The sequence below is a fragment of the Myotis daubentonii genome, chromosome 11 (assembly GCF_963259705.1).
Source record: "Myotis daubentonii chromosome 11, mMyoDau2.1, whole genome shotgun sequence".
Lineage (NCBI taxonomy): Eukaryota > Metazoa > Chordata > Mammalia > Chiroptera > Vespertilionidae > Myotis > Myotis daubentonii.
The window spans coordinates 73,484,724-73,511,799 of record NC_081850.1 but is presented as its reverse complement, the minus strand read 5'-3'; the positions used below and the strand labels follow the sequence as shown (position 1 = coordinate 73,511,799).

The following is a 27,076-nucleotide window of genomic DNA, read 5'->3' as shown; positions in this document are numbered from 1 at the left end:
AGACATGACAACTGAATGCTCAGTGAGATCCTGAAATAAGAAAAGGACACTAATGGGAAAACTCGTGAAATTACAATAAATTTTGGTACATTAATAATAATATAACTGTGTTGGTTTCTTAGTTTTGACAAATGTTTTATATAAAATATATTAGGGGAAACTGAAACTGGGTGAGGTGTATATGGATACTCTGTTATCTTTGCAACTTTTCTGTAAACCTAAAAATAAAAAGTATATTTTTAAGGGGAAAGTAGAAGAGGGTGGTGGGAGGACTAAATGGTGATAGAAAGAGACTTGACTTGGGGTGATGAACACATAATACAATATACAGATGGTGTATTATAGAATTGTACCCCTGAAACCTATATAATTTTATTAACCAATGTCACCCCAATAAATTCAATTAAAAATAAGATAAACATTGCATTAAAAAGTGTAGACATTATACACCTAATTGAAAAATAAATTTTTAAAGTATATTTTTAAAAAGAAACAAGGAAATATTATGAACAATTTTATGTACTTTTTATAAGTTAGATGAACAAATTCCTTGAAATACACAAATTACAAAAAGTGACTCAAGAAAAAATAGAAAAATAGCACTGTTTTTATTAAAGAAATTTGAATTTGTAGTTAAAACTTTCCCACAATGAGCCCGGGAGGCATGGCTCAGTGGTTGAGTGTCAACCTATGAATCAGGAGACCACGGTTTGATTCCTGGTTGGGGCACATGCCTGGATTGTGGGCTTGATCCCCAATGTGGAACGTGCAGGAGGCAGCTGATCAATGATTCTCTCTCATCGTTATTGTCTGTCATACACTGAAGGAAGAACTAATGCAATTTTACACTAACTTCTTCAGAAAATAGTGAAAGGAACACTGCCCAACTTATTTTATGAGATCAGCATTACCCTGACATGACAACCAAACAAAGAATTTACAAGAAAACTGCCGACCAACATACCTTATAAATCAATCAATGTGATTTACTATAGCAACAGACTAAGAAAGGTAAACTATATCAAAACATATGCCAAAAAAGTATTTTAGGAAAAAATCAACACCTGTTCATAATAAAAACTCTTAGCAAACCAGATGTCCTCATTGTGATGAAGAGCATCTAGGAAAAGCCCTGGCTGAGTAGCTCAGTTGGAGCATCATCCTAATACAGGAAGATCGCAGGTTCAGTCCCTGGTCAGGACACATACAGAAATCAACCAATGAGTGCAAGAATGGGTGGAACAACAAATCTCTGTCTCTCTGTAAAAATCAATAAAAATTTTAAAATAAAAAAGAGCATGTAGGAAGAATCTACATCACACTTAATGGTGAAAGACTGAATGCTTTCCCCATGTGAATGAGAACAAAAAAAGGATGTCTGCTCTTATCATTTCTATTCAGCGTTTTACTGGAGGTTCTAATCAGTTTACTAAGACAAGAAAAATAAAAGCCCTGAAGATTAGAAAGGAAGAAAATTTGTCTTTATTTAGACAACATAATCACATATTTGGAAAATCCTATTAAATGAATTTAGAAAGTATGCAGGATAAAGTCAGTATACAAAAATTCAAATGTATTTTTATATACTAGTAATGAGCAATTGAAAATGAAAATTTTAAAGTACCATTTAAAATAGCAAACAAAACATGAAATAATTAGGAATAAATTTACCAAAATATGTGCAAGATTTGTATAGTGAAAACTATAAAACATTTCTGAGAAAAAAAATGAAAAAACCTAAACAAATGGAGAGATATTCCATATTTTGGATTAGAAGACTCAGTATTTTTAAGATGTTAATGTTTCCTTAATTAATCTATAAATTCACTATAATCCCAATCCAAATTCCAGATGGCTTTAGAAGGGGGAAAAAATACTTGATGAGCTGATTTTAAAATACCTATGACTATGCAAAAGATCTAGAATAGCCAAAACAATGTTGAAACAGAACAAAGGTCCAGGACTTATATTATCTACTTTTAAGACTTACTATGAAGTTATAGTAAATGTAGCTGGACATACCGTTCAGTAGAACAGAATAAACAGTTCAGAATTAGACCTACACATAAATGGTCAGTTGATTTTCAACAAATATATAATCAAAGTAATTCAATAGAGAAAGGATAGTTGTGTGTGTGTGTGTGTGTGTGTGTGTGTGTGTGTGTGTGTGTTTTGCCAACAAATGCTACTGGAACAATTGGATATCCATATGGTAAAAATGAATCTTGACTTTTACCTCATGCAAATACTTGTTCAAAATAAATTATAGTCCTAAACATAGAAACAAAAAGTATAAAATGAATAGAAGAAAATATCGGAGAAAACCTTCATGAGGCAAGAAAGAGTTATTAGATAAGACACCAAAAAGCACACACTATAAAAGAAAAAAGAGAAATCAAACATCATGAAAGGTAAAAACGAAAGTTAGCACTTCCTTTTGAAAAATAATTTTAATTATATAATGTTAATTTTTTTCATTGAAGTGTATGTGTAGATATTCTGATCTCCTGAGTTAGGGCCAGCAAGTCATGTGACCCTATACTTCCCTCCTCTGCTGGGAAACTGAAGAATTGGCAATGACTTCCTAATTGCATGCCTTGTCTTCAGTGTTATCCAACTCTGATCAGTCTTCTAGTCTTTGTCCTTGCCCCTCCCTCAGTAGTTAATCACTCTGTCCTTTGTATTCTCAAAGCACATGGGAAATCCTTCTGTTATAGCACTAGAGTTCTAGTGGAATTATTGGGCTATATCATGTCTTTGGGAGTTCAAAGGCAAAACTGGTTCAGAAGGGCCAGTGCACATAAGCCCAGGGTCTGCTTGCTGCCTGTCCTCTGGAGTACCCCACACTCTCAAGATGCTGCCTCAGGGCCTCCTGGGAGCTGGTGTGCTGTCCTTGTGAGTCAACAATGCTTTTGATCCCAGAAGTAAAGGGCTAGATGGCACACACTGTCTGGCCTAAGCAATCTGCCTTTTGCAAAATGTCTAACTAATAGTAAACTTTACAAACAAAAATAACCATTCTTAAAATCCCAATAGGAAGAAAAAAATGCTGGCTGGGAAGATGGGCAGACTTTGATTATACTGAATACATTATATAATATGCCATATTTTTCCATGTATAAGATGCCCCCATGTATGAGATGCTCCCAGCTTTTCCAACCCAAAATTAAGAAATCAATATTTTAAACATAAAACAGAACACATTTTTATTTAGTAATTACCGCAGGTAATGTTTACATACCACTACTATGATATTATGCAACATATCGTTTATTCAGCCTCTGTTGCATCATTGCTTTCTTCTTCATCACTGTTAGTTCCAGACATATCAATTGCCAGGGCTGAGCAACAGACCCTTAGCGACAGATGAATGATTACTTTAACACATGTTCCTGTGAAAGAGGGCTAAGGCACTACTTGGCTATCGCCACCAAGTAGCCCCGTTCGCCTGCCTCCTTTCGCTTTTACTGTCATAACAACTTGAACTAAATTAAGCTCTAGATACAATTAGCAAGGTAAGCATTCTTGAGAAAGTATATGCTTCTACAATGTCAGGTCTAAAAGACTAAACATGGAGATTCTAGCAAAACACCCCTGGGGACTGGACTTGTTTGGAAAAGTCAAGGTAGGGGCTACCGCCTTCAGCAAGGTGCCCTCAGAGGCCCCTGACCTTTCAGAGAATCCTCCTTACAGACATTCCAACCAAGTCCCGTGTTTCCCCACATCAATTTCTTCAACTTCTATTGTATCACTGCTGTCTTTGGAGTCACTGTCTATATACACTGAGTGGCCAGATTATTGTAACCACCTGACGTTTGTAGGCAAATTAGCTATAATTTCACGCTGAAGTTGCTAGAGGGCCAGACCATTATAAAATAGGGAAGCAGGTTGTTTACCAAGACAGTAGGAGTGATTTTTTTTCCTGAAGATATGGGTAAACAACACGATTTAACAGCCTTTGAACGTGGAATATATTTGAACGTGAGTGGCCAGATTATTATGACCACCCCATCAGTATTTTGTTGGGCCACCTTTTGCCTTCTTGGCATTGACTCCACGAGATGTTGAAAGGTGATGCGAGGAATCTGACACCATGCCTGATGGATAGCACTGTCCAGTTCTGTGAGATTTGATGGTTGTGGAACCAGCTGCCTGATGGCTCTTTTAACTTCGTCCCACAAATGCTCAATTGGATTGAGCTCTGGTGATTGTGGGGGCCACCTAACAAGGTAAAGTCTCCCTCATGTTCTTGAAACCACTCCTGCACAATACGAGCACCATGGCATGGCGCATTGTCTTGCTGGAAGAAGCCATCTCCATTGGGATACGCCATCAACATGATAGGATGAACTTGATCAGCAACAATACTTAGGTATGTTGTGCTATTCAGACGTTGTTCCACACGAATTAAAGGGCCCAAATCATGCCAGGAAAACACGCCCCAAACCATAACACTGCGCCCACCAGCTTGAAGGTTTGTACTCATGCATGTGGGATGCATGCTTTCATGCTGTTTCCGCCAAATTCTCACTCTGCCATCTGCGTGATGCAACTGGAAACGTGATTCATCGGACCACATGACTTTTTTCCAATGCTTGACTGTCCAATCCTTGTGTTCCTTTGCAAATCGGAGACGTTTTATCTTGGTAACCACAGACAGCAAAGGTGTTCGAACAGGCCTTCGGCTTCCATATCCCATACGATGCAGTGTACGGCTAATTTGCCTACAAACGTCAGGTGGTCATAATAATCTGGCCACTCAGTGTGTGTGTGTGTGTGTGTGTGTGTGTGTGTGTGTGTGTATCCCCCATGTTCAAAGGCTGTTAAATTGTGTTGTTTACTCATATCTTCAGAAAAAAATCACTTCTACTATCGTGGTAAGTAACCTGCTTCCCTATTTATAATGGTCTGGCCCTCTAGCAACTTCAGCGCGAAATTATAGCTAATTTGCCTACAAACGTCAGGTGGTCATAATAATCTGGCCACTCAGTGTATGTGAGATCATCCTCATAAACTGGTGGCATTTTCTGAGCTAACTTTGTTTGTGTTCTCATGGCCAGTCCTTCTCTCCTCATGATATTGAAGCACCATTTTACCTTTCCTGTAAAATCAACAATGTTCGTTTCGCTTGCAAACATTCTTGCCTGACAATGAATAAGCGTGGTTGACACTCATATACCACGCTGGCGCTGCTCCATAACCCAAGTCTTAAGCCTCTGCTCCAAGTTTGCCCATGTGGCTGCTTTTCCTCTCAAGGCCTTCTTTTTTGGCATCGTAAGGAGTTGTTCTTCCTGTTTTCTCCACTGTCTGGTCATACACTCAGTGGGGGGAGGTCCACATTGTCTCTCTGCGGCTCTTTCCATGCTCTCTTGCATAGCTGATTACATTCAGTTCGAATTTTGCAGAGTAAGACCATCGCTTACCGGTATTTATCTTCTTATTTTTTTGACATCTTTACGGGCTCAAATGCTCCAGTCGCTGTTGCGTCTGCGCACTCCGCACCTCCACCTCCAATTACAGCATCAGCTGACGTCAGTAACAATAAGGCTCGTGATTGGAGAAAGCCTATTTGACAAGGTATGGGCAGCTACGCACCAGTGTGGCTCCCTCTTCGGCTGACTTCCGTGTATAAGATGCACCTCAATTTTCAGTCTAACGATTTTAGAAAAAAAATAGCGTCTTATACATGGAAAAATATGGTAAATCTTTGTGTGTATAGGCCTTGTAGTCTTAAGTACTGCTTGTGCCATGTGAAAGCATATATTGTTAGTGTTTGCTGGCAGAATGTTTATTTGTTCAATAGGGATTTTCTATGTAGAGATGTTGGTTAAAGGGGCAAGCTTTCAGTTATAACATGAATATGTTCTGAGGATCTACTATATAGCGTAGTGACCATGTCAATAATACAAAAAAAGATAACTGAAGTAACAGACATGTTAATTAGATGACTTGTGATTATTTCATAACATTTATGTCAAATCACCACATTATACTTCAAATATGTACAGTTTTGTCTAATATATTTAATAAACCAGCCATTTCCTGAACACCTACTATGTGCTGTGCTTTGCACTGGGTACATGCACGCAGAGATGATTAAGACATGAACCTCATTCTCAGTGAGTCACAGAGCTAATGGAAGGACAGACTGCCAGTCTTGCCCCCACTTCTCCAATCCCAGGCCATTCTCTTGCTATAAATGAAGGAATATTATGGAACATGCATATATCACTCCCCTATTTAAACCATTTAGTGGCTCCCTGTTCTCCCTCTGGGTGAAATTCGAACTCCAGAATATGGCCCTTTATGATCCAGTCTGCCTCCCTCTCCTGGCACATCTCTTGCTGCTTTCCTACCCGCTTACACTTCACACCAGCAGCTTCGCCTCCATCTGCAGGAGCCCCGGACACTTCTGGTTCAGTGTCCCAAATGGGCAGATCTACAGCCAGTTCAGGAATGGAGATTATTTTTCCAGCCAAGAGTTTTTTGGCTGTAGGCTCAGTGTGTTGGGCCTTAGGAACATGGAGATGTGCAGGAAACAGTCTCTGTTCCTGGAAAAGGAGAGAGGAGCATACTGGGAGGCGGGAACAGAACGAATAGAGGCTGGAGGTGTGAACAAAAGTGGATGTGTTTGGGCAGGGATTAATCGTTTAGTCCAGCTGGAACATAGGGTGGGTGGTTGGGAGGGACAAAAGGTGAAACCAAAGAAGTAGACAGGAGGGACCAGATTAGGAGTGGCCTTCTGTTAAAAACACACATTTGAGCTTCATATTTTGGGCAGTGGGGAATCAACCAAGACAGTGGTTCTCAACCTTGGCTGCACATTAGAATCACCTGGGAATCTTTTTAAAATCCTGATTTCTGGGCCTCATCCTCCGGAAATTCTGTTTCTTTGTTACTAATATTGTGGCCTCACCCCATAACAAAGAAACAGAATTTCCGGAGGATGAGGCCCAGAAATCAGGATTTTTAAAAAGATTCCCAGGTGATTCTAATGTGCAGCCAAGGTTGAGAACCACTGAACTAACATAATTAAGCCAAGGAATGATGGGATAAGATCCGCACTGCACTGAGTCCCAGACTGAAGGTTGAGTGTTGGACCCAACCTCTGGTTGCTTCTCTGCTTCCGAGAATCTGGCCAAAGCTGCCCCTCACCCCAAACTACTGATATTGGACTTGGGGTCAGGGGACAGTTTGCTGAAGGGATTCTTACAGGTGTCCGGTCTTTCATCCTTCAGCCTTTAAAAGGATTGCCCGGAGGTCTCTGTTCTTGTTGGACCACTCACCAGAGTGTCCACCCCTGACTCACTGATTTCAGGCAGGAAGGGAAGGAGCATCGTGGCCCAGTGGGCCTTGCCCTGAGCGTGTGTGCACGATTTGTCAACAATCGAGTATTTTATGGGGGTTTATGGGACTTCATTAAAGATGCTGGAGCAGGAGCACTGTGGGACATCAGAAGAGATCTCAGCAATAAACCGCAGCTCCAAGCTTTGGAATGCAGTAAATGTTTAAGAGACTTCCTTCCTTTCATTACTGAATTTTACTTTACTTTCATACCAGTAAAGAGTTGTGTTTTAATGGTTGAAATTTCTTGATTCCGTTTTCCCCAGGTCTGTTTAAAAGCTACATTTTATCTTTGAGGATGTTTGGCTCGTGGTAGAGGAAGTGCTGCCAGCAAATTCAATTAACTGGCAGAGCTCACAGATATTGTACACGGATTTCTTTTTTTCTTCTTTTTCACAACTGCTACATAAACACAGCTGGGTTTAATATTTGTCGTAACAAAGATTCAACTTGAATCATTTTACTCTGGGTAATTAATGCGTGGAATCTCGGCTACTTTTTCGTTCGTTTGTAATCCTCTGCATTTCTTTACTCTGGCTATCCAGATAATGAAGTGTGCTCCTCTAGGTCTTTGCCCTGCCTTAAAACTGCTTAATATTTGGCCGTTCCCACTAGAGAGCAGATGCTTTTCTTTGAAGAATTGAATTTCTGTCAGCTCTTTTATGCATCATGTGTTTGGAACTGTAAGTGGATCAAGTTGTTCATCACAGCAGGGACACTGTGAAACACATCTATTATACACACTTCCCACCCCCCTTCCTGTATTTTCTCCCCTGAGGAGGTGGAGATGCCCAAATCCCCTTGGGAGATATCTCACTCCATGTGGCTGCATCCATGTGATCCACCCTGGATCCGTCCTGGCCATATCCCTAAGCTAGGAGATCTATATCCATTCAGCCCAGATTGCTGCTGAGACAAATCCTGCTTTTATCTGTGTAAACACCAGGCACTTCATTAACTCCCAAATACACACCCGAGTTCGGGTCACTAAATAAACCCACCAGGCTTAGCATAATGAGTGACATTTCAGTAATTGATGCCCTAGAAAATGTTCATTGTGAGCCCATCATTCGTTTTTTATGCTGAAATAATGGCTTGGGTAGTTTTGACTTTGGAGTTGAGCTAGCATGGAGGAATAGGCACCACCTATTAGGCTTCAACTGTGTGCCAGCCATTGTGCTCGGTGCATTGGAAATCTTGACTTTTTTAAAAATATATTTTTATTGATTTCAGAGAGGGAGGAAGAGGGGGAGAGAGATAGAAACATCAGTGATCATTGAGAATCCTCAATTAGCTGCCTCCTGCATGCCCCACACTGGGTATCAGGCCCGCAACCTAGGCATATGCCCTGACTGGGAATCAAACCCTGACCTCCTGGTTCATAGGTCAGTATTCAACCACTGAGTCACGCTGTCTGGGCTTGACTTATTTTTTAAATCTTCACCCAAGGACATGCTTATTGATTTTAGAGAGGGTAGAAGGGAGAGAGAGAGAGAGAGAGAGAGAGAGAGAGAGAGAGAGAGAGAGAGAGAACATTGAGTGGTTGCCTTCCTGTACCATCAATACCACAACGTAGGTATGTGACCTGACTGAGAATTGAACCCCACAACCTTTCCTTGTATGGAACAACACTCCAACCAAGCCACGCCGGCCTTGGCGAAAAGCTTAATATTTAATCTACATAACAATCCTTTAAAAAGTAATGGTAGTTACTTTACCCCATCCAGTTAATAGCAGCTGACTCAGGATTTGAACTCAGGTCCATTGGAATCCAGTGTAAACAAACATATTATTTGTTGGGTATTGTATGTACCTCATGCTCAGGGTTTGCTACACATTCATTCATTCAGTAATTGGTTAATTAGTCAATGCATTGATTTATTACACCTGCTTATTACATGCTGCCATTTCTCCATTTGATTCCCCCATTCCATGGCAATTCTCAGGCCAACTGGCTTTTATGAACAACTTGTATCTGTAAATCTGAACTGGAGGTGATTTGAGTCCTTTATTTAGTTTTGTTTTTTCCATCAGAACTCAATGCAAATACAATCCAACTTCCCCAAACAACCTTACCATTTTCTTAGAGTTTTCATTTTGCATATTTCAATCCCTAGATTCAGCTTTGAACTGACAGCTAAAAAAAAAAAATCCAAATCCAAGTAGTTTATTTTGTCAACACAGCTTTGAAAAGCAAGTCTTGATGTTCCTGCTGTGATATGCTCAGCTTTTGGGCCTCAGATAGTGGTGCGGAGGAGAAAAGTGCATTTTGGTGCATTTTTAATAGATAACGTTCAATTTGCTGGAGTCATTATGGAATATCACATGTCTGACTGAAATACCACTGATCTGTGGAATTAATTGTAGTTAAATGGGAAGGTGGCCTTTGCTCACAAAGAAAGCCATTAGTCTCTTGATAAACAGTTTTAGTTATGATTAACTTGAGTCTTCTTCCAAACACTTTTCATTAGAACCAGGCATGGTGTCCTAGTTCATTAGAAATAGAGCAGCCCCTTTATTTTTGATTTGCTGTCCATGTTGTTGTTGAAAGATCTGGTGTGTGTTTTTTTAATTGGTAGAGGGTATGTTGTAAAGAAGAAAAAATCCATGTATAACTTTCCTTTTGCAAGTGCATCTCTGTTTTTTCAAAGGTAACTTACATTTTTATTTTGCGTATTGTGTTTGCAAGAGAATGGCTCTTGGTTTATTCATGTTGACAACTGAAAAGCCTTAGACCTAATTAAAAGAATTTCCACGAGCACCTTTACTGAACCATTTCATTACGCGGCACTGCACAGATTGCATTGTGAAACATGGTGATGGTGTAGATCTGACCTTTAAACTTAAAAACTGCCAGAAGTATGGGGAGAAAACCCTTCTTTGAAAACACTCCCAGATACAGATATATATATATATATATATATATATATATATATATATATATATATATATATATGTGCATGCATATATTTGGTTAGAAATAATCTTTTTATTGAATGACCACCTAGTAATTTAAATACACATTTACTCTGAGTCCATCTTCCTAGAGCTTGGGCAGATTTTCAGCTGCATTAAGAAAGGTGTGTGTGTGTGTGTGTGTGTGTGTGTGTGTGTGTGTGTGTGTGTGTTTTGAAGTTAAATTGTTTTATAGGGAAAACAAAGACAATTTCACTTCCTCTGGGCAAAAATAAAAAAGTGTATGGAGGAAGATAAGCTTTACAAATAGAAAAATGCAAGTCTTTGCTGCTGTGTGTCTCAGGATAAAATGCTGAGGTAGGGGTTACACGCGTGGGGAGAGCTGCAGTGTTTGTGCCACACTCCTCCCGAGCTTTATTTGGCAGATAGTGGAAATGGGTCTTTTTGTTTTTGTTTTGAAATTGTATTTTTTACTCCAAGAATATTGTCCTAAGAACTTATAGTTTGTTCATAGCATGCTCAACACAGCCATTACAGCACAAAGTGAAGTAGCCTTCACATAATGAAAACTAATTCTTTTGTCTGCCAAAAAAAAAAAAAAGCTGCTTAGTATTGTAATGCTTGCTTCTAACTTTCTGACTTAATACTCAGCCCGTGAGATGTCAGGAGAGACAGAGGGAGCAGAGACCTGGGCCCCTGAGGTCAGAGCCAGCTCCAGCTCCGAGCGCCGCCTAACTAGCACAGTCCCCACTCCCCCATGGAGAACAGTAACTTCGAGGGGAAAATGGGATGCAGAAGAAGCAATTAAAGCCAACTGAGGTCAAGGTACAACCATGTTCTCAAGAAACAGAAAAGCAAGGAGTGAGAGGAAGCAATAATGGAGATATATTAAGTTGGGGGGAAATAAACCAGTATCATGGACAAACCCAATTTGCTAACCTAAGAAATCCTGGCAACAGTGAGAAATAATGGAATAACACCGACTTCAGAGGAAGAGAGGCTTGGGCTTGGCGTTGGCCTCTGCCCCTTGCTGCACCAGCCACCAGCTACCGGCTGTGTGACGTGAGGCTGGGGCTCACTTTCCTCATCTCTGTGATGGGGATAACTCCTGCCTAGCACAGTGGTGCTGAAATTTCCATCCAGTGCTGGGTATGAAAACACCTGCCACAGCAGTTGGTATCTAGTGGGATGCTTCATAAATGCTAGTTCCTGTTCCTTTTTCCTGGTAAATTCCTGGTTTTCCCAGAAACTATTACTGGGAAAGAGAATAAAGTGGGATTGCCTTTACATAGCAAGACTTTTTGCTTCTAATCAAGGCAAGAACTAATCGAGGCACAAGTAGATAACACCGTGTCTGTGCGAAGACAGCAGGGGGAGCCGGTGTAGATGTGCCCCAAGGACAGGACAGCGCAGCAGTAAGTAGTCCCTCCGCCCCTGTCCACACCCAGACATCTTCCAGGAGACCCTGTAACAGAGCCCTGATGCCTGCTTTATTCAGGAAAGGAATAATCCATTTGCCTTAGTCCTTGAGGGCCATTTTTTAAAGGCACAATGAAAGTGTGATTCTATTGCCCCCTCCCAGCTGCTGCTGGGTGTCTGAATTGTCCAACAAAAATCTTTAAACTCCAAATCTGACACTGAGCAAGTAATGTACCTCCTCAGAGGCCCCTGCACTGGCTGACTTGCGCCAGACATTTAGAAGAACTGTCCCTCTACTTGAGGCTCCGCGCTGAGGATGCTCATGGTCCCTGCCTTCCTAAGTGCTCGATCTAATAGAAGAGAGAGACAGACATTGGATTGTTGCACATCGCTGTGTGTCCCTAAAGGAAATGTGTAGTGAGAATATAAAATGGGGCACCACTATCTAGTTTGAGGGGGTCAGACTGAGGAAGTGATATTTGAGCTGAGATCTGAAGGATGTGTAGTACTTGATCTAGGACCCTGCGTTGTCCAACATGCTAGCCACTATCCCCATATGACTATTTAAATTGATTTAAATGAAGTAAAATTTAAAATTTCAATTCCTGAGTCACACTAGCCACATTTCAAGTGCTCAGTTGCAGCTGCCACGTTGGATCACACATATGCTAGATTATTTACGGAAAGTCCTGTTGGACGGTGCTGAATTCTAGGGAGTGATGGTAGTGAGAGCTCTCCAAGCAGAGGAACTAGCCTATGTGAAGGCCTTGGGGTGTGAGGGAGGCCAGTGCAACGAGGGCCTGGAGGGTGTGGCTAAAACCAGGGATGCAGGAACCTCGCATCTGAAAGAGGCTGGGGCCAAATCACTCAGAGCCTTGCAGGCCAGGCTGGGACTTCAGTGTTTGTCTTCAGAGCCATAGGGAAGCTGCTGACTGATCTTAAGGTGCCAGCGCTGATGGAAAGAGATGGATGGGAGAGTCCTAGAGGAGGACAGATGAACAGTATGCCATCTTATTCTCCCCTCCCTCCCCCTCAAGTCGCTACCAAGTGACAAATAATTCTGTATTTGTTGAGTGCCAATATGAATTGCAAGGGTTATTTTCATTCTAGTGGGGAGGAAGATATATAAACTTCTGGTTGTACAAAAGGCTAAATGATAGGACAGTGATGTAAACTACACGGGAGCCCCCTTTGAAGCAGAAATAAGCTAACTTGGGCTGGGCTGGGGGAGCTTAACTGCATGTCAGGAGCTGGGCCCTGGTCCTGTGCAACTCTGTCCCAGCACAGCTTCAGCGTGGGGCCTGCAAAGGTGAGGCATCCGCCTGAGCCACAGGACAGTGTGCCCTAGGAAGGAGCTCTCTGTGTGACAGGACATCACAGAGAGTCAGCGGCCTTTATTTATTTATTTATTTATTTATTTATTTATTTATTTATTTATTTATTTTATAGGAGGGTTTTGTTAGAGAGTAGGATGAAGAACATCCCAGGCCGAGGGATGATTTCTTGGCCTCTGAAATTGAAGAGAAGACAACGTGGGAAACAGAGCTTGAGCCGGGCCCATAGAAGGCCTTGAACATTGTGCTAAGGAATGTGCACGTTATGTTAGCAGCATGGAACCACTGCAGATTTTAGAGGAAGGGAGTGATAAGATTCAACCCGCTGTTTCAGGAAGACAGTTCAATGCAAAGGATGGATTGGACCAAAAAGGAAATAGAGGAAGGGCCACCAGTTGTGAAAGGCTGTTGCAGTCCAGGTAAAAGATGAAGTCTGAACTGATACGAAAAAGCTAGGCAGTCCGCCACATCCATTATCCATTTTACACCCAATATGTTTCTGTCCTCACAGTGCGTGTTGGTTGCAGATGCCTCATCTCACAGCAGAGGAAACTGAAGCTCAGAAAGGCTAAGAGAGTAGGGAAGCCAGGTTTCTAACCTTAGATTTTGGCTTATGTGATGCAAGCTCTACTCTCTCCTGCATGCGGAATGCGGGGGGATAGAGAAGCAGGTGAAGCCAGGAGACCTGAGAGGTAGAGCCTACAGTGACCAGGTAAAACAGGAGCCGGGTAGGGTAGGGAACACTGCATTTGTTATTGGACATGTTGCGTTTGCAGTGTTGTATAAGACCGGTCCAGTTGTCCACGTTAACTCATTCAGCAACCACCGGTCCATTTGCCTTGCAATTTGGGTTTCATCTTAATGATGGCCTTCTGCATAAGGGGACAGAATGAGTGTCAATTTCTCCCCCAACCCTACCCAACTAAGGCCACTTTCTTCTAATGACCAAATGTGATCCTAGACCTGCCTCAAGGCAGAGGCTCAGCCACTGGAAATGCCTTGCAAGAGGTCAGAACACTCGCCATCTGTTCTTTCATTCGGAAGAAACTGCTGGGTGACCAGGCCCTGTGGCCCTTCTGGGAACTCGGAGTCTGGCAGGAAGGATGGTAGACACTGCAACTCACCAAAGAATCACCTATGCAGTCCCAGGGGCCCAGGCAGTGTCATTAGCCAGGTCTCGGGGGTTAGGGAAGGCTTTGCAGATGAGGGGACATCTGGCTTCCGTCTTTCCCTTAACCCAAGGCAGTGTTTAATTTGACTATTAAAGAAAAATACCTCATTTAAATTCTTTATTATAAAAGTAACATGTGCTCTTTTATAAAGGATAATCAAAACAATCAAAAGTTCATAAAATAGAAAGCATCTCTGCATGGTTAATGCTTGATACATGGCATTTTAGATTTATACTACAGATATGTACATATATAATTCTTAAATGCTTCATGCTGTACATATTGCTCTGCAGTTCGCGTGTTTTCCTCCCATTTGGCAATATTTTGTGGCCATCCTTTCATGTCAGTTTACAGACTACATCCACATTCTGTTAGCTATACTGTGCTTCATAGTGAGGATGTGGTATAACATACTTCATCGGCCCCATTGATGGACGCTTGGCTGGTCTTTCAGAGGGTGAAGAGATGTTCTCAAGCAGGACAGGAAGGGACAGGGACAGCTCCCTCTGAGTTGTCGGCACGTGTATTGACTGGACAGTCAGATGTGCTTCTAATAGAAATTCAGTATCAGTCGAGTACAACTTGCCATGGGGGCTGCGAGAGGGAAGCCAGGCCAACTGAGGAAAGCCTCAGGCTGCTCTGAGGAACTGGGATGGTTTCTGAAGGTCCTGGCGGACAAGGGTGGCGGCATTGAAGGATCTGAAGGAGGGGTTGAGTTGATCAGATTCATGTTTTCCCAAAATGACTAGGACAGCTCTGGGTGGATGGCATTGAGGGGAAACTGGAGGCAGAGAGCCCGTCTAGGAAACTACTGCTCCACCAGTCTGGGACAGAGACTGATGGTCCTGAAGGGCCTAGGCTAGGGCCAAGGTCATGGGCTCTGAGAGGAGAGCGCAGGTTCAGCACATAGTTAGGTGGTGTTGATAAGACATGAGAATGGTGGAAATGAAAAGAGAAGTCGGGGATCCAGCATCAGAATCTGTCCTGGGAGGCTGGCTGGAGGATGCTGTAGTATCCACAATGGGAGACGCTGATGAATTCAGCTCTGTACTCCCTTCGCTTTGTTTTCTGCCTGCCTCCTATGATGCCTAATTACAGGAGGACGCCATCCTCATCCACATTTCCACCACCTCCAACTTACGCCCAAAGCACCCCGATGTCAGGGATCTGATCAGACCCTCCAGGAGCACTCAGCAAGCTCAGCTTTAGATGTCTGACTGGGTTATTTGAGCCTTAGATTTCTTCCCTCAGTTTTATTTAAAGGACAAAATGCTACCACCAGTTATCAGATGTGTATACACTTGAAGTTCCCAAGTTTGAAGTGCTGACAAAAGCTTCCGCATGTTGCAGGGTGAGGAGAGGTCTTCAGAAGTCTTGGCCTAAGTGGTCACAGGGGCACCAAGAGCCCAGGACCACTTGGCTGGTTTCAGACCAGCTGGGCAGGTGGGAAGGCACACGCTCGTGTTTGCTCAGTTACCATCAGCGACTACCTCTTTGTGTAAAATGGTAATGAGGCCATTAGGAGAGGCTCACCTGAAGAGCAGCTTGTGAGTCCTAGGTAATTAAACACCTCCAGAATGAACTGGAAAGGCCAGGGAAGGTTAAGTGAGGCATAATCTGCGGCACAGGTGGCCCAAGGCCTTTGAGGAGCTGGAAGAAGAGTGACAGTGGCTTGCACCGTTTCAAAGGATGGAAATGTCCGCGAGGGACAGGATTTTTATTACTTGGAGGGTGGGGAGTGGGGAGTATTTTTAACGTCTTAATAAAGCATGTATGCATTGCTGGTGGGAATGCAGACTGGTGCAGCCACCATGGAAAACAGTATGGAGTTTCCTAAAAAGTTAAAAATGGAAATGCCATTTGACCCGGTGATCCCACTTCTGGCAATATATCCTAAAAATCCCGAAACACCAATCAGAAAGAAGATACGCACCCTTATGTTCATAGCAGCGTTATTTACAATAGCTGAGATCTGGAAACAGCCCAAGTACCCATCAGTAGATGAGTGGATAAAAAAAACAGTGGTACATTTACACTTTGGAATACTATGCGGCTGTTAAAAAAAAAAAAGAAGGAACTCTTACCCTTTACAACAGCATGGATGGACCTGGAGAGTATTATGCTAAGCGAAATAAGCAAGTCAGAGCAAGACAAATGCCATATGATCTCACTTACATGTGGAATCTAATGAACAAAATAAACTGATGAACAAAGTAGGACCAGAGGCATGGACGCATGGAACAGACTTACAGACCTCAGAGGGGTGGGGATTGTGGGGGACTGGAAGAGATTAACCAAAGAACATATATTCATATATGCATAGACCATGGACATAGACAACAGTGTGGTGAAGGCCGGAAGGTGGGGGAAGGACCTGGGTAAAGAAGGGCTAAGAGGGGAGGAGCAGGGGATGGGAGACATCTGTTACAGTGTCAACAATTTTTTTAAAAAGCATGTGTCTTTTTCACATTGCTATTTCGGGTTGAAAGTCCATGGCAGTCTGCCTGGGTGCCAAATGGCCTGCGTTGCTTCTCATGGAGCACCCACCGCTACGATTCAGGGGCTCATAGGTCCCAGAATAGGGAAGGTCACATAAACCAGGTATTTACACTCAGATGTTGAGGCAAAGTCCAAACTGCTTCCAGAGGAAAATTGTTTCCCTTGGTCTGCCTCCAAACAGAGATGGGGTGACCACCCTCTCAGTGCATGTTCCCGTCCTTCTGACTTACCGGGGAGAATGTCAGTCCTACCTACACTCTGTTGACTGTCCAAGCATATGGTACGCCCCCACAACAACAACACAGGATTCTTTCCCCTGTACTCAGTAAACACTTATTGATGGCTTACTATGTGCTAAGCACTGTGTTCCATGTGTCCTTTTGGCTTATACATGAATATTTATAGCAGCATTATTTGTAATAGCCAAAAACTAGAAATAATCAAGATGCCTAGCAACTGATGTATAAATAAATAAAATGTGGTATATCCATACAATGGAATATTATTCGCCTGTGAAAAAGAATAAAGTATTGATAAGTGCTGTAACATGGATGAACCTTATTCATAATGAGCATTATGCTTAGTGAAAGAAGTCACTCACAAAAGATTACATACATAACTGTATGATTGCGTTTATATGAACTGTCCAGAATAAGCAAATCCACAGAGACAGAAAGTGGATCAGTGGTTACCTAGGGCTTGGGTGGGGAAGGAGGATTGGTGGGGAATAAGAATGAGTCTACCAATGAGTCTTCTTTTGGGGGTGAAGAACATGTTCTGGAATTAGATAATAGTGATCATTGTACGACCTTGTCACTAAAAAACCCACAGAACTGTACACTTTAAATGAATGAATTTTATGGTATGTAAGATATATCTTTTCTTTTTGATAGCAGTTCTCATGTGTTATAGTACTTTTAATGTTGTATACATAAAATTATAGTAAAAAAAAACTGTAAACAAAATGTAGCCCCTCCATTTCCATGGTCAGCACACTGCATTGCAGTAAAACAAGTTTATCCCAGCATCAAGTGTGATTCCTCCATTAATGCACTTTGTGATGGGTCATTAAGAGTATCTTCAGCCCAGTTATGGTGGCTCAGTGATTGAGCATGAAACTATGAACCAGGAGGTCACAGTTCGATTCCTGGTCAGGACACATGCTCAGGTTTGGGGCTCAATCCCCAGTGGGGTGTGTGCAGGAGGCAGCTGATCAATGATTCTCTCTCATCATTGATGTTTCTCTCTCTCTCTCCCTCTCCCTTCTGCTCTGAAATCAGTACAAATATATTTTAAAAAGGAGTATTTTCAAATCCAGTGGTCTCATTATTACCCCTCAAATTATCCAGTGAAAGGTGTGAGCGTGGAAGAAGTGGAAGACACTGGACTTGTTGCACTGCCTTGAATTCCATTTGCAATTTTAGTGGAGCAAACAGACCCCGGATGTTTCTCAGTGTGGAAAATTTCATTTTATCTTGGTTGAGCTGGAAATTTTTTTCTGATAATTCAAGAAGATAACTGGGCAAAAGCTCATTTTTCACACAAGGAAAACCTTTCGAAGAAGATCATGACTTTCAAAAGGTCCATTTGCTGAAAGTTCAGTAACTGGAATACTGTCCTTTCAGTTGAGATGCAGGTCCTCTGGTATTCATCTTCAGCTCGCTCTGCGAACAGCCCCTCAGCTCTGTTACTATAAGATATATCTTGCCCTAGCTGGTTTGGCTCAGTGGATAGAGAATCAGCCTGCGAACTGAAGGGTCCCGAGTTCGATTCCGGTCAAGGGCATGTACCTTGGTTGCGGGCACATCCTCAGTAGGAGGTGTGCAGGAGACAACTGATCGATGTTTCTAACTCTCTATCCCTCTCCCTTCCTCTCTGTAAAAAAATCAATAAAATGTATTTTTTTTAAAAAGATATTTTTAAAAAAACTTAGTAACAAGAAGTAATGTTCATGGAACATTTCTAAAGGTATATATAGTCCATCCCAGATCAGTTATTCTTAATGGTTTTTGTTTTAGTTTTTGTTTATGTAGGATTCTGAGGAAAGCTATGGAACCTATGCCTCCTAAAATGATCATCACTCCTTCATATTAAAAATTTGTAGATGATTCATGGACCACCTGAATCTAATTTTTTATTTTATTCTTAATTTTATCCTTAGATAATGTCAAGCCATTAGATAGTCCTTTCTCTAAGCCCCTGGTTCCTGAAATGTGCCTGTGAAATGTCACCCACATGCTTAAAAACAGTCATTCGCTTTATATTTCTCTCAAGATACAGGAAGAAATTCCTTAGTGTTCTCACAGGCTCCTCTGACCCCTGCTCTCACCTCATTCTAAGCCATACTCCCCCTCTTTCTCTCCACTGAAGCCACAGCCCTTTTTGTTCTCTGGACTCCTCACCACAGGGCCTTTGCAAATGCTATTCCCCATGTCTGGTACACTGTTCCTCCCTCCCTTGGCCTAGACGACTCCTTCAGCTGATCCTTCAGGTTTCAGCCCAAGGCTTTTTCCCTCCAGGAAGCTTTACTTGGCCTCCCTGGTGCGCTGTCAGAGGCTCATCACAGTAGCAATGTCACAGTATTGGTGTTTCCCTCACGAGAGTGTAACCTAATGAGGGCAGAGCCTATGTCTAGTTTTGTTCACCATTGTATCCTCAACACCTAACACAGTCCCAGGCACTGAGGAAATAATGAATATTTGTTGAGTAAATGAATGACTTGAGGTTCCACATTGCACAATTCTAGGGACACCTTTCACATGGAACACGGTGTAAATGATGTACCCAGCAGTTGTGCAATCCTGAGATGAATGAAGGGCATATTAGAAACAAACCCGGAAGCTTGATGCTGTCTGTTATTGAAGGCAACAGCCATCATGTCATAGTCATTCGTACATTGGGAACTCATGGGAAGAATCTCTTTTAGTTCTCACTTTCAAGAAAATCTGTGTTCAAGACTGTCAAACTGCAGCAGGAAGGCCGGGGAGGTTAGGGGGGCAGAAGGGGGAGGGTAAGAGATCAACTGAAGGACTTATATGCATGCATATAAGCATAACCAATGGACATAAGACACTGGGGGGTAGGGGAGGCCAGGGGATTGTCAAGGGCGGGGGGTAAAAAGGAGACATATGTAATACTCTTTGTAATACTTTAAGCAATAAAAAAAAAAAAAAAAGAATATCTGTGTTCAGCTGAGTAACTGGTTTGTTTGTAATACAAGGATGGACCCAAGAATCTCACTACTTCTTATGTATCCCTTTTTGCTTTGACCACTAGGAGGCTCTTAAGTCAAAAGTTCATTTCTAGCCACTATGTAAGACCTTATGGCTTATCTTTACATATTAAATCTGTTCCTGGCTACTTTTCCCATTGCCATGGCTTTCTTATCTATTTTATTTTAGCATGTGAGTGCTTATCTATAAGCTTCTACTATTCCTTTAGAGCAGCGGTCGCCAACCTTTCAGACCTCATGGACCACCAGTGGTCTGCAGACCACCGGTTGGCGACCACTGCTTTAGAGTATAAGGTGTGAGCTATATAATAACATATATTTATTTATTATACACTAGTGACCCGGTGCACAGATTCGTGCACATTGAAAGGAAATTAATTAGAAGGTAGCCGGCAGGGACTGGGTGAGATGGGCTGGACATGCTCTGGAGCTAACCCCCTACGGTCCCTCCCTGGCATCTGCAGAGTGAGCGGGGTCCCTCAGCCTGGCCTGCGGGGATAGGGCCGAAACTGGCCCTCCAACATCCCCCAAGGGGTCCCGGAGTGCGAGAGGGCATTCTGCAAAGTTGCTGTGGTAAAGGTTGGGGAACACAAATGCAAGTGTGCAGTAAACCAGATTTGGGACTGACAGTGCCCCAGCAACAATATAACCCATGGCCGAAGGTGGAATCGCCCAGCCCATGAGGAATCGGGCCCCCTCCTCTCTGGTTTTGGGGTGCATCACCTGAGAACCACTGCCACCAAGTAACTGCAGCTCAGCACCTCCGGCGTTGAGCATCTGCCCCCTGGCGATCAGTGTGCGTCATAGCGACCAGTCAAACACAGCATTATTAGCCTTTTATATCTATAGGTAGATAACATATTAAGTATTGTAAATCACTTATTCTGATATTTGTAAGTAATGTGAAGAGGGAATGGAATTGGAACTGAAAATTTTTGTGTAATTTGGGGTCAGATGACAGGCTTCCATTCATATTCCGACCTGGCCACTTCTTAGGTTTGTTCCCAGCCATGTGATCTAACGTCTCTGAGTCTGTTTCACCCTTATAAGATGGGAACACTAATTTCTTCCTTGCAGGATTGCTGAAATAATTAAATTAGAAATTTAATGTGAAGCACTTACTTGGCTCATTGTAACTGCTTAGAAAGTGGTTTGTTTGTGTTTTCATTAGATATGCTCTAATAAAAGCAACCTTCGTTTAAATGTCAAAAACCTGCCCCAACACCGAGTGCATTTTTGCTCTCCCAGCAGCCAAGGGAACAAGTCGATTCTGGCCAGGGATTTTCTAGAGCTCTTAGCCAGCCATCCTCCTCCAGCCCTGCCCTCAACTTGTCTCCTTTCTCTCGGTCACCAGATCTCTTCACTGAAGAGCCGGCTAAAGAAGGTCTCCACCACCACTGGCGATGGTGTGGCCAGAGCTTTCCTCAAGGCCCAGGCCGCTTTCTTCGGCAGCTACCGGAACGCTCTGAAAATTGAGCCCGTGAGTAACTAGTTGGCATGTTATAAACCCATGTTTGGTCAGGGCTAAGAAACATACCTCAGGGACCACGAGAAACCTGCAATTTGCCTGGTTGTTGAATTCACCTAGAAGAGGTTGTGCATCTGTGTGGGGGTTGGGAGGACGGGGGGCAGGGAGCATCCCTACCTCTTAGCACAAGGAAGCCTCATGGCCGTGAGTGAGGCACACTAACTGCTCCTGTGAATGCAAGGATCCCTCTGTTAACTACAGTGCCCAGCTCTCACTGAGGATTCACAGTAAGACTGAGGTAGCAATAATCATCTCCATTTTACCAGTACAGAAACTGAGGGTCAGAGAAGAGATGTGACTTGCTAAGCAGTGGAGGAGCCAGTTGGTCCCAAAGCCATGATTCCCCACTGCCTCACTGCCCTTGTCCTCTATAGGAACCTCATCCCCACCCTTGAGAAAATAAGGCATTCTGGGGGCTTCACTTCTTAGAGGCTCCCAAGGTGGTCTTGGTGAGAATGACTAGAAAGTATGCTGAGGACTGGAAAGTAGTGTAATCCACCTTCATGGCCCTTCAACCTTTCTAAGTCCCCATGGCCCCACTCCTATCCCCTGCCTGCCTGCCTGCCTGTGATACCCTAACAATAACAACTAGTTATTGTTAAGGTATGAAGACAACAGGTGAACCGTAAAACCAATGAAAGTACCAACTCTCCCAACTTCAATAAAAAGTTTGCATCTGATACCCTCTGTTCAGCCTGCTCTTGGCCAAGGAGGATGGAGAAATTGGCCCAGGGGCCTGGGTCACTCCATGGAGCAGAGAACTTCGGAGGGGAACCTGGCTGAGAGCCCCTTTCTCTCAGGAGCGATGGTAGCCCGGCCAGCCTAGTTGGAGTGAGTCACACTGCCTGTAGGGTAAGGACGTTTTCTTATCACTGTGACTCCATCATGTGTCTAAGTGAGACACAGATTAATAGCAGACTCCGTGCTTTTCCTTCAGCCAGGCCACACGCTTTGTGACGTGGCCGGGGTGGTGGTGGTGCGCAGGGAGCAGCAGCCAAATGCCGCTACCCTCCTTGCTCCTCATCTTCCATCAGCACTGAGGCCTGACTCTCTGCTGCCTGTGCTTCAGGCACGGTCATGGTCACATAACAGAAGGGGTATGCACTCTCTGCTTCCTAAGAAATTCTTTCCTAGGTCCTCTAAGGCCCTTGGGTTTAAAGCAAGTTCATCATGTCTTGCTTGTCTCTGAGGGAGGGCTCTGATTCTTGGTCCTGACCTTGGGCCCAGCCAAACCAGCCAGGTATGGTGTTGTTTTGAGAGCTGGTAGAATTCAAGGAAAATACTGTCATCTTCCCATCTCTAAAATGAGGATGAGGCAACTGGCTCAGTCCTTTCCTTGGGAAGCTGAGAACTGACAGACATGAGTAGTCCACTCTCACAGTGATCCTATCGTTGCCATGAGTATGTCTAGAGTCCAGAGGCGGCTGAGTCTTGGTATGTATTGCTGGGCATACCATTAGGCACAGGTTGCTCCTCTGGAGAAGTTTATGGTTGTACTTGCACTTGTCACATGGGGGTGATGTGGGGGATGTTGACCTGGACGAGCTTCCAGAGTGGCAGATCCCGTGCTGAGGGGATAGAGCAGCCTCCTCAGGCCACTTGTATTTCCCTGATTATAAAAACACCAGCTCCTGGTAAGAAACGTTTAAAGTAACTGAGGACTTGAATGAGAAAACACCCACAATCCTATCATCTGGAGTTGAGATAACATGTTAGCATGTTTCTACCTAGGTCCCAGGATTTTTTGGGTCCTTTTTGTTTCATTTGGGTTTTGGTTTTGGGATTTTACTTTTGGGCAGTTGAGAAATTACCAGCAAAGCAATCTAGTCCCCAGTTGTTTGGGCTTGTCTTTTAGTATGTTGTAAGCATTTATTCATAGCAAATGAAAATTCTTCTTAAAATATCATTTATAATGGCTGTGCATATCCTATCAAGTGACTCCAGTGGCTCCCAGTCTTGGCTGTGGATCAGAATCACCTGTGGGCCTCTTAGAAGGGTAGCCTGGGCCCCACTCACAGAGACTTTTATCAAGTTCCTGCGATCTGAAATCAGTACCAAGGCCGTCACATCAGCCCAGCGCTAGGGCTTTGGTTAGGCACCTTTCACAATTTTAAACCACACTGTGGTGAGCATCTTTGGATAAATCTTCATGCATGCTCTGAATTATTTCCTGAGGCACAATCCCTGACATGGGTTGGCTGGGTCAAAAGATGAAGTGCACTGAAGGCCTTTGATATACAAGGTGATGGAGAAAGATGGTGGCCGGAGCAGGTGGTGGCGGACGGGAGCGCCTCTCAGGCAGATTGCCGGGCGGATCTGAGCAGCAGCCAGCAGTGGGAGAATAAGCCAAAGTGGAGAGCTTTGTGGGGTGTGGGGTGTGGCTTCCCACTGGGCTGGGCCGGTGGGTGCAGTCCTGAGACTCGGGTCACTGCACAGTCCCAAGGGCTTGGTTTTTAAACATGAAACATGATGGACTCGACAGTGCTCACTGGTGCCTCTCTTCAGGGCCAGGGGAATGGTTCCAAAGGACTCTCCTGAGTGTCAGGAAGTGAGTTCAAAGAGTGTCCAGCGACAGCCACATCTCCTACCTGCTCAGCAGCCTTCCCCAAGGCCAGAGCTCGGTTCATCTCTCAGTTGTTTCAGTCATTCCCCTCCACTGCCCTTTACTCTCCATTTCACAGATTGGAGATAGAGGCTCAGATTGTGGGTGACTTCTGGTAAGTAGGAGAGCCAGGGGACAGACTTGGGTCATCCTGACTCCAAAACTCAGATTCCTTCCACCACACCCTCTCACCCGTCTTTGTTCTGGTTTGCACATGTTCCACTTTTATAACTCTTTCTTTCTGTGCTCCCAGCACTGGGCAGGGGTCATGGCATAGTGCAGGCATCAATGAGTATATTTGGGAACAGTGGATGGAAAGACATAAAGGCACAGGGTAGCTTCTGGGCTGGGGCTGGTGCTGGGTCTCACTCAGCATGAGTGCATTGCATCCTGCTCTCTCTGTAGGCTTTAGGTGGCTGCTGCCGGCAGAGGGGAGAGTGTCTGCAAATCGCAGGGCATGTGACCCATTTCTCAGTCACCCGGAGAATACCAGGTGCAAAGCCCAAGATATTTAACAATATCGGCCAAGCCAACTTGTTCATCTCCACTTAAATGACAGAACCACAAGCAGCCAGGCAGCTCCATTCGGAAAACCCCCCTTTATCCATGTCAAGCGCAGCCAGGCTGCAGCTCATTTATTTAGGCCTTTCTTGCTCTCTGACACGCCTCCTAGCAGTTGCCAGGCAACTCTGGGAGTAGCAGTGTGTGTTAGGGATTAACTAGTTAGGGCTGGGGTCCTTTTTGGCAAGAAGGGGATAAAAGACAAATGATTTTAATTGCTAAGCCAAGGATCCTTTCTCAGCTTGGTGGAAGATTGCAACTTGTGGAGGATGTGGGTAGCAGTGTGGTTCTTGAATTTGCCTTGAAAGTTCCCCTTTCTCCTGCCTATGCAGAACAAATGAATTTTAACAAGAATCTTACTTTTACTTCTCCTTTGTTTAAAACTATGTCATCTTGAAATCTGAATATGACTAGCTCGCCGCCGCCCTCTCTTTGAAGACATTTCATAGCACAGTAGCCTTAGTTTTAAAGAACTTTCAAAAATAGACTATGAAATTAGAAATTTCATCCCTTTTTCTGTTCAGTTTCTCATTTCATAGCTCATGCTACCTGGATTCATCTTAAGACAGTGCATGTGAAAGTGTATGTTCCCATGTTTGTCCACTGCAGATCCTTGGTAAATGTTAGATCAGAAGGCAAAACGGATGGCTATTGGTACTTTAAGATGTGTCCTGTTCTGTGCCAGCGTCTGAGAAGGCCAGTATAGATGGAGCATCTGCGATTGTTTATTCAACAAGCTCATGTGGTGCTCTCTGGACCAACCTGCTGGCTGGGCATCCCCAGGATGCGTAGAGCACAGCCCTTGCCCTCAGAGGTGAATGCTGGGCTGGGGGCAGTTGACAGCCAGCCAGGGTGTCTGTGAAGGAGGCAGTGCAGGCAGCAGCCAGCTCCTCCAGTCTGGCTTGTTCCGTTCACCCCCAGAGGCCTGGCTTCCAGCTTCAGCTGTGGGTCTGCTGGCATCACCTTCCTTACAGCCCCTGATTGTGTACATGATTCTGCTGAGTCATATTTATCCACCTAAAACCCCTGGAAGACAGAGAAGTTAAGATAAAAGCAGATTGATAGCCTGGCTTTCAAGCATGAATGGGCAAGGCTGTGTTGGAGCAGGTCAGGAAACACCATATATATCTGTCTCCTGGTTGAGTAACACCATTGATCTCATGATTTAAAAAAAACACAAAACTTTTTATCTGTGATTTTAGTGTAATAAGCAATAGGAAAATATTTCAAAACTAGAAAAATTAAAATAGCACTATAGTCACACTGAACTAACAAAAGTACCTCAACTAACTTTTGTATATTCTCTTTAATTATTTTTCATTATGCAAAGTGTTTATATAGCTGCTATCAAATCTAAGTTAAAAGTTTGTTTCTCCTCATTTAACATGACATATGCATTTTTACATAGCTGCATACTGTTTTATCAAGCACAGCTACCATAATGGCTATAACCACTTTCTCATGTTGGACATTCAGATTATTTCCAATATCTAGGCATTATAATCAATATCCCACTAGACATCTTTATGAATAAAGCTTTGAGATGTTATATTTCGAAGCCTTCTGAGTAGAGTAATACAAGTCTGTGTGTAGGAGCCTGACTGTGGGTGCCAACGCATTACAACGTGGTAGGGAAGCAAATTTCCTTTGACTCAGCCTCGGAGCAGCTCAAAAAATGGGAAGAATGAAGAGCCTTCATGGGGCGCGCTCCCTGCCCTCCACCTAGGCCAGCAGCGGACACCCAGGGTGCATATGAGGGACATTACTCATTTATCTGTGCCTCCATCTGGTGCTAAAGGGAAAAAGCGGTTTGAGGCATCTTAAAACAATAGGTTCTGGTGCGTGTGCCTCCACACAGGCTGGGAAGGGCAGAGCTGGGACTTGAATCCACATCTGTCCTGGAGCCCACGCTTTTTGGTCTTTTTAATTGTAGTAAACGATATACAACATAAAATGTGCCATCTTCATTATTGTTAAGGATATAATTCAGTGTCATTCATTACATTCACAGCCCTATATGACAGAAACTCTATATCCATTAAGCAGTAACTCCCCATTTCCCCTTCCCCAGCCCTTGGGAACCTCTACTCTACTTTCCATCTCTACGAATTTGCCTATTTTAGATGTTTCATAGAAGGGGAATTATACCATATTTGTCCTTTTGTGTCTGGCTTTACTTCACAGAATGTTGTCAAGGCTCATCCACATTGTAGCATGTGTCAGAACTTCATCCCTTTTTAAGTCTGAATAATATTCTAACCTTATGGATATACCACATTTTGTTTATACCACATTTTGTTCATCTGTTGTTGGACATGGGCTGTTTTCACCTTTTACCTATTGAGAATAATGCTGCTGTGAACATTTCTGTGCACGTACCTGTTTGAGGGCCTGTTTTCACTTCTTTTGGGTGTATACCTCTAAGTGGAATTGGTGGGCCATACAGTAATTTCATGTTTAACTTTTTGA

The 27,076-nt window shown here is 43.3% G+C and overlaps 1 protein-coding gene and 1 pseudogene across 12 annotated transcripts in view; one reads left to right on the top strand and one right to left on the bottom strand.

Moving 5' to 3' along the window:
- Positions 1–27,076, top strand: part of DENND1A (DENN domain containing 1A) — a 471,719-nt gene that overhangs the window by 311,325 nt on the left and 133,318 nt on the right. For all 12 annotated transcript variants that reach the window (XM_059657971.1, XM_059657972.1, XM_059657968.1 and 9 more), the window contains one exon: positions 21,271–21,396. In XM_059657971.1, the coding sequence (XP_059513954.1) occupies positions 21,271–21,396 (126 nt within the window). The remainder of the gene's footprint in view (positions 1–21,270; positions 21,397–27,076) is intronic.
- On the bottom strand, positions 17,701–18,372 carry LOC132212667 (proteasome maturation protein-like; annotated as a pseudogene).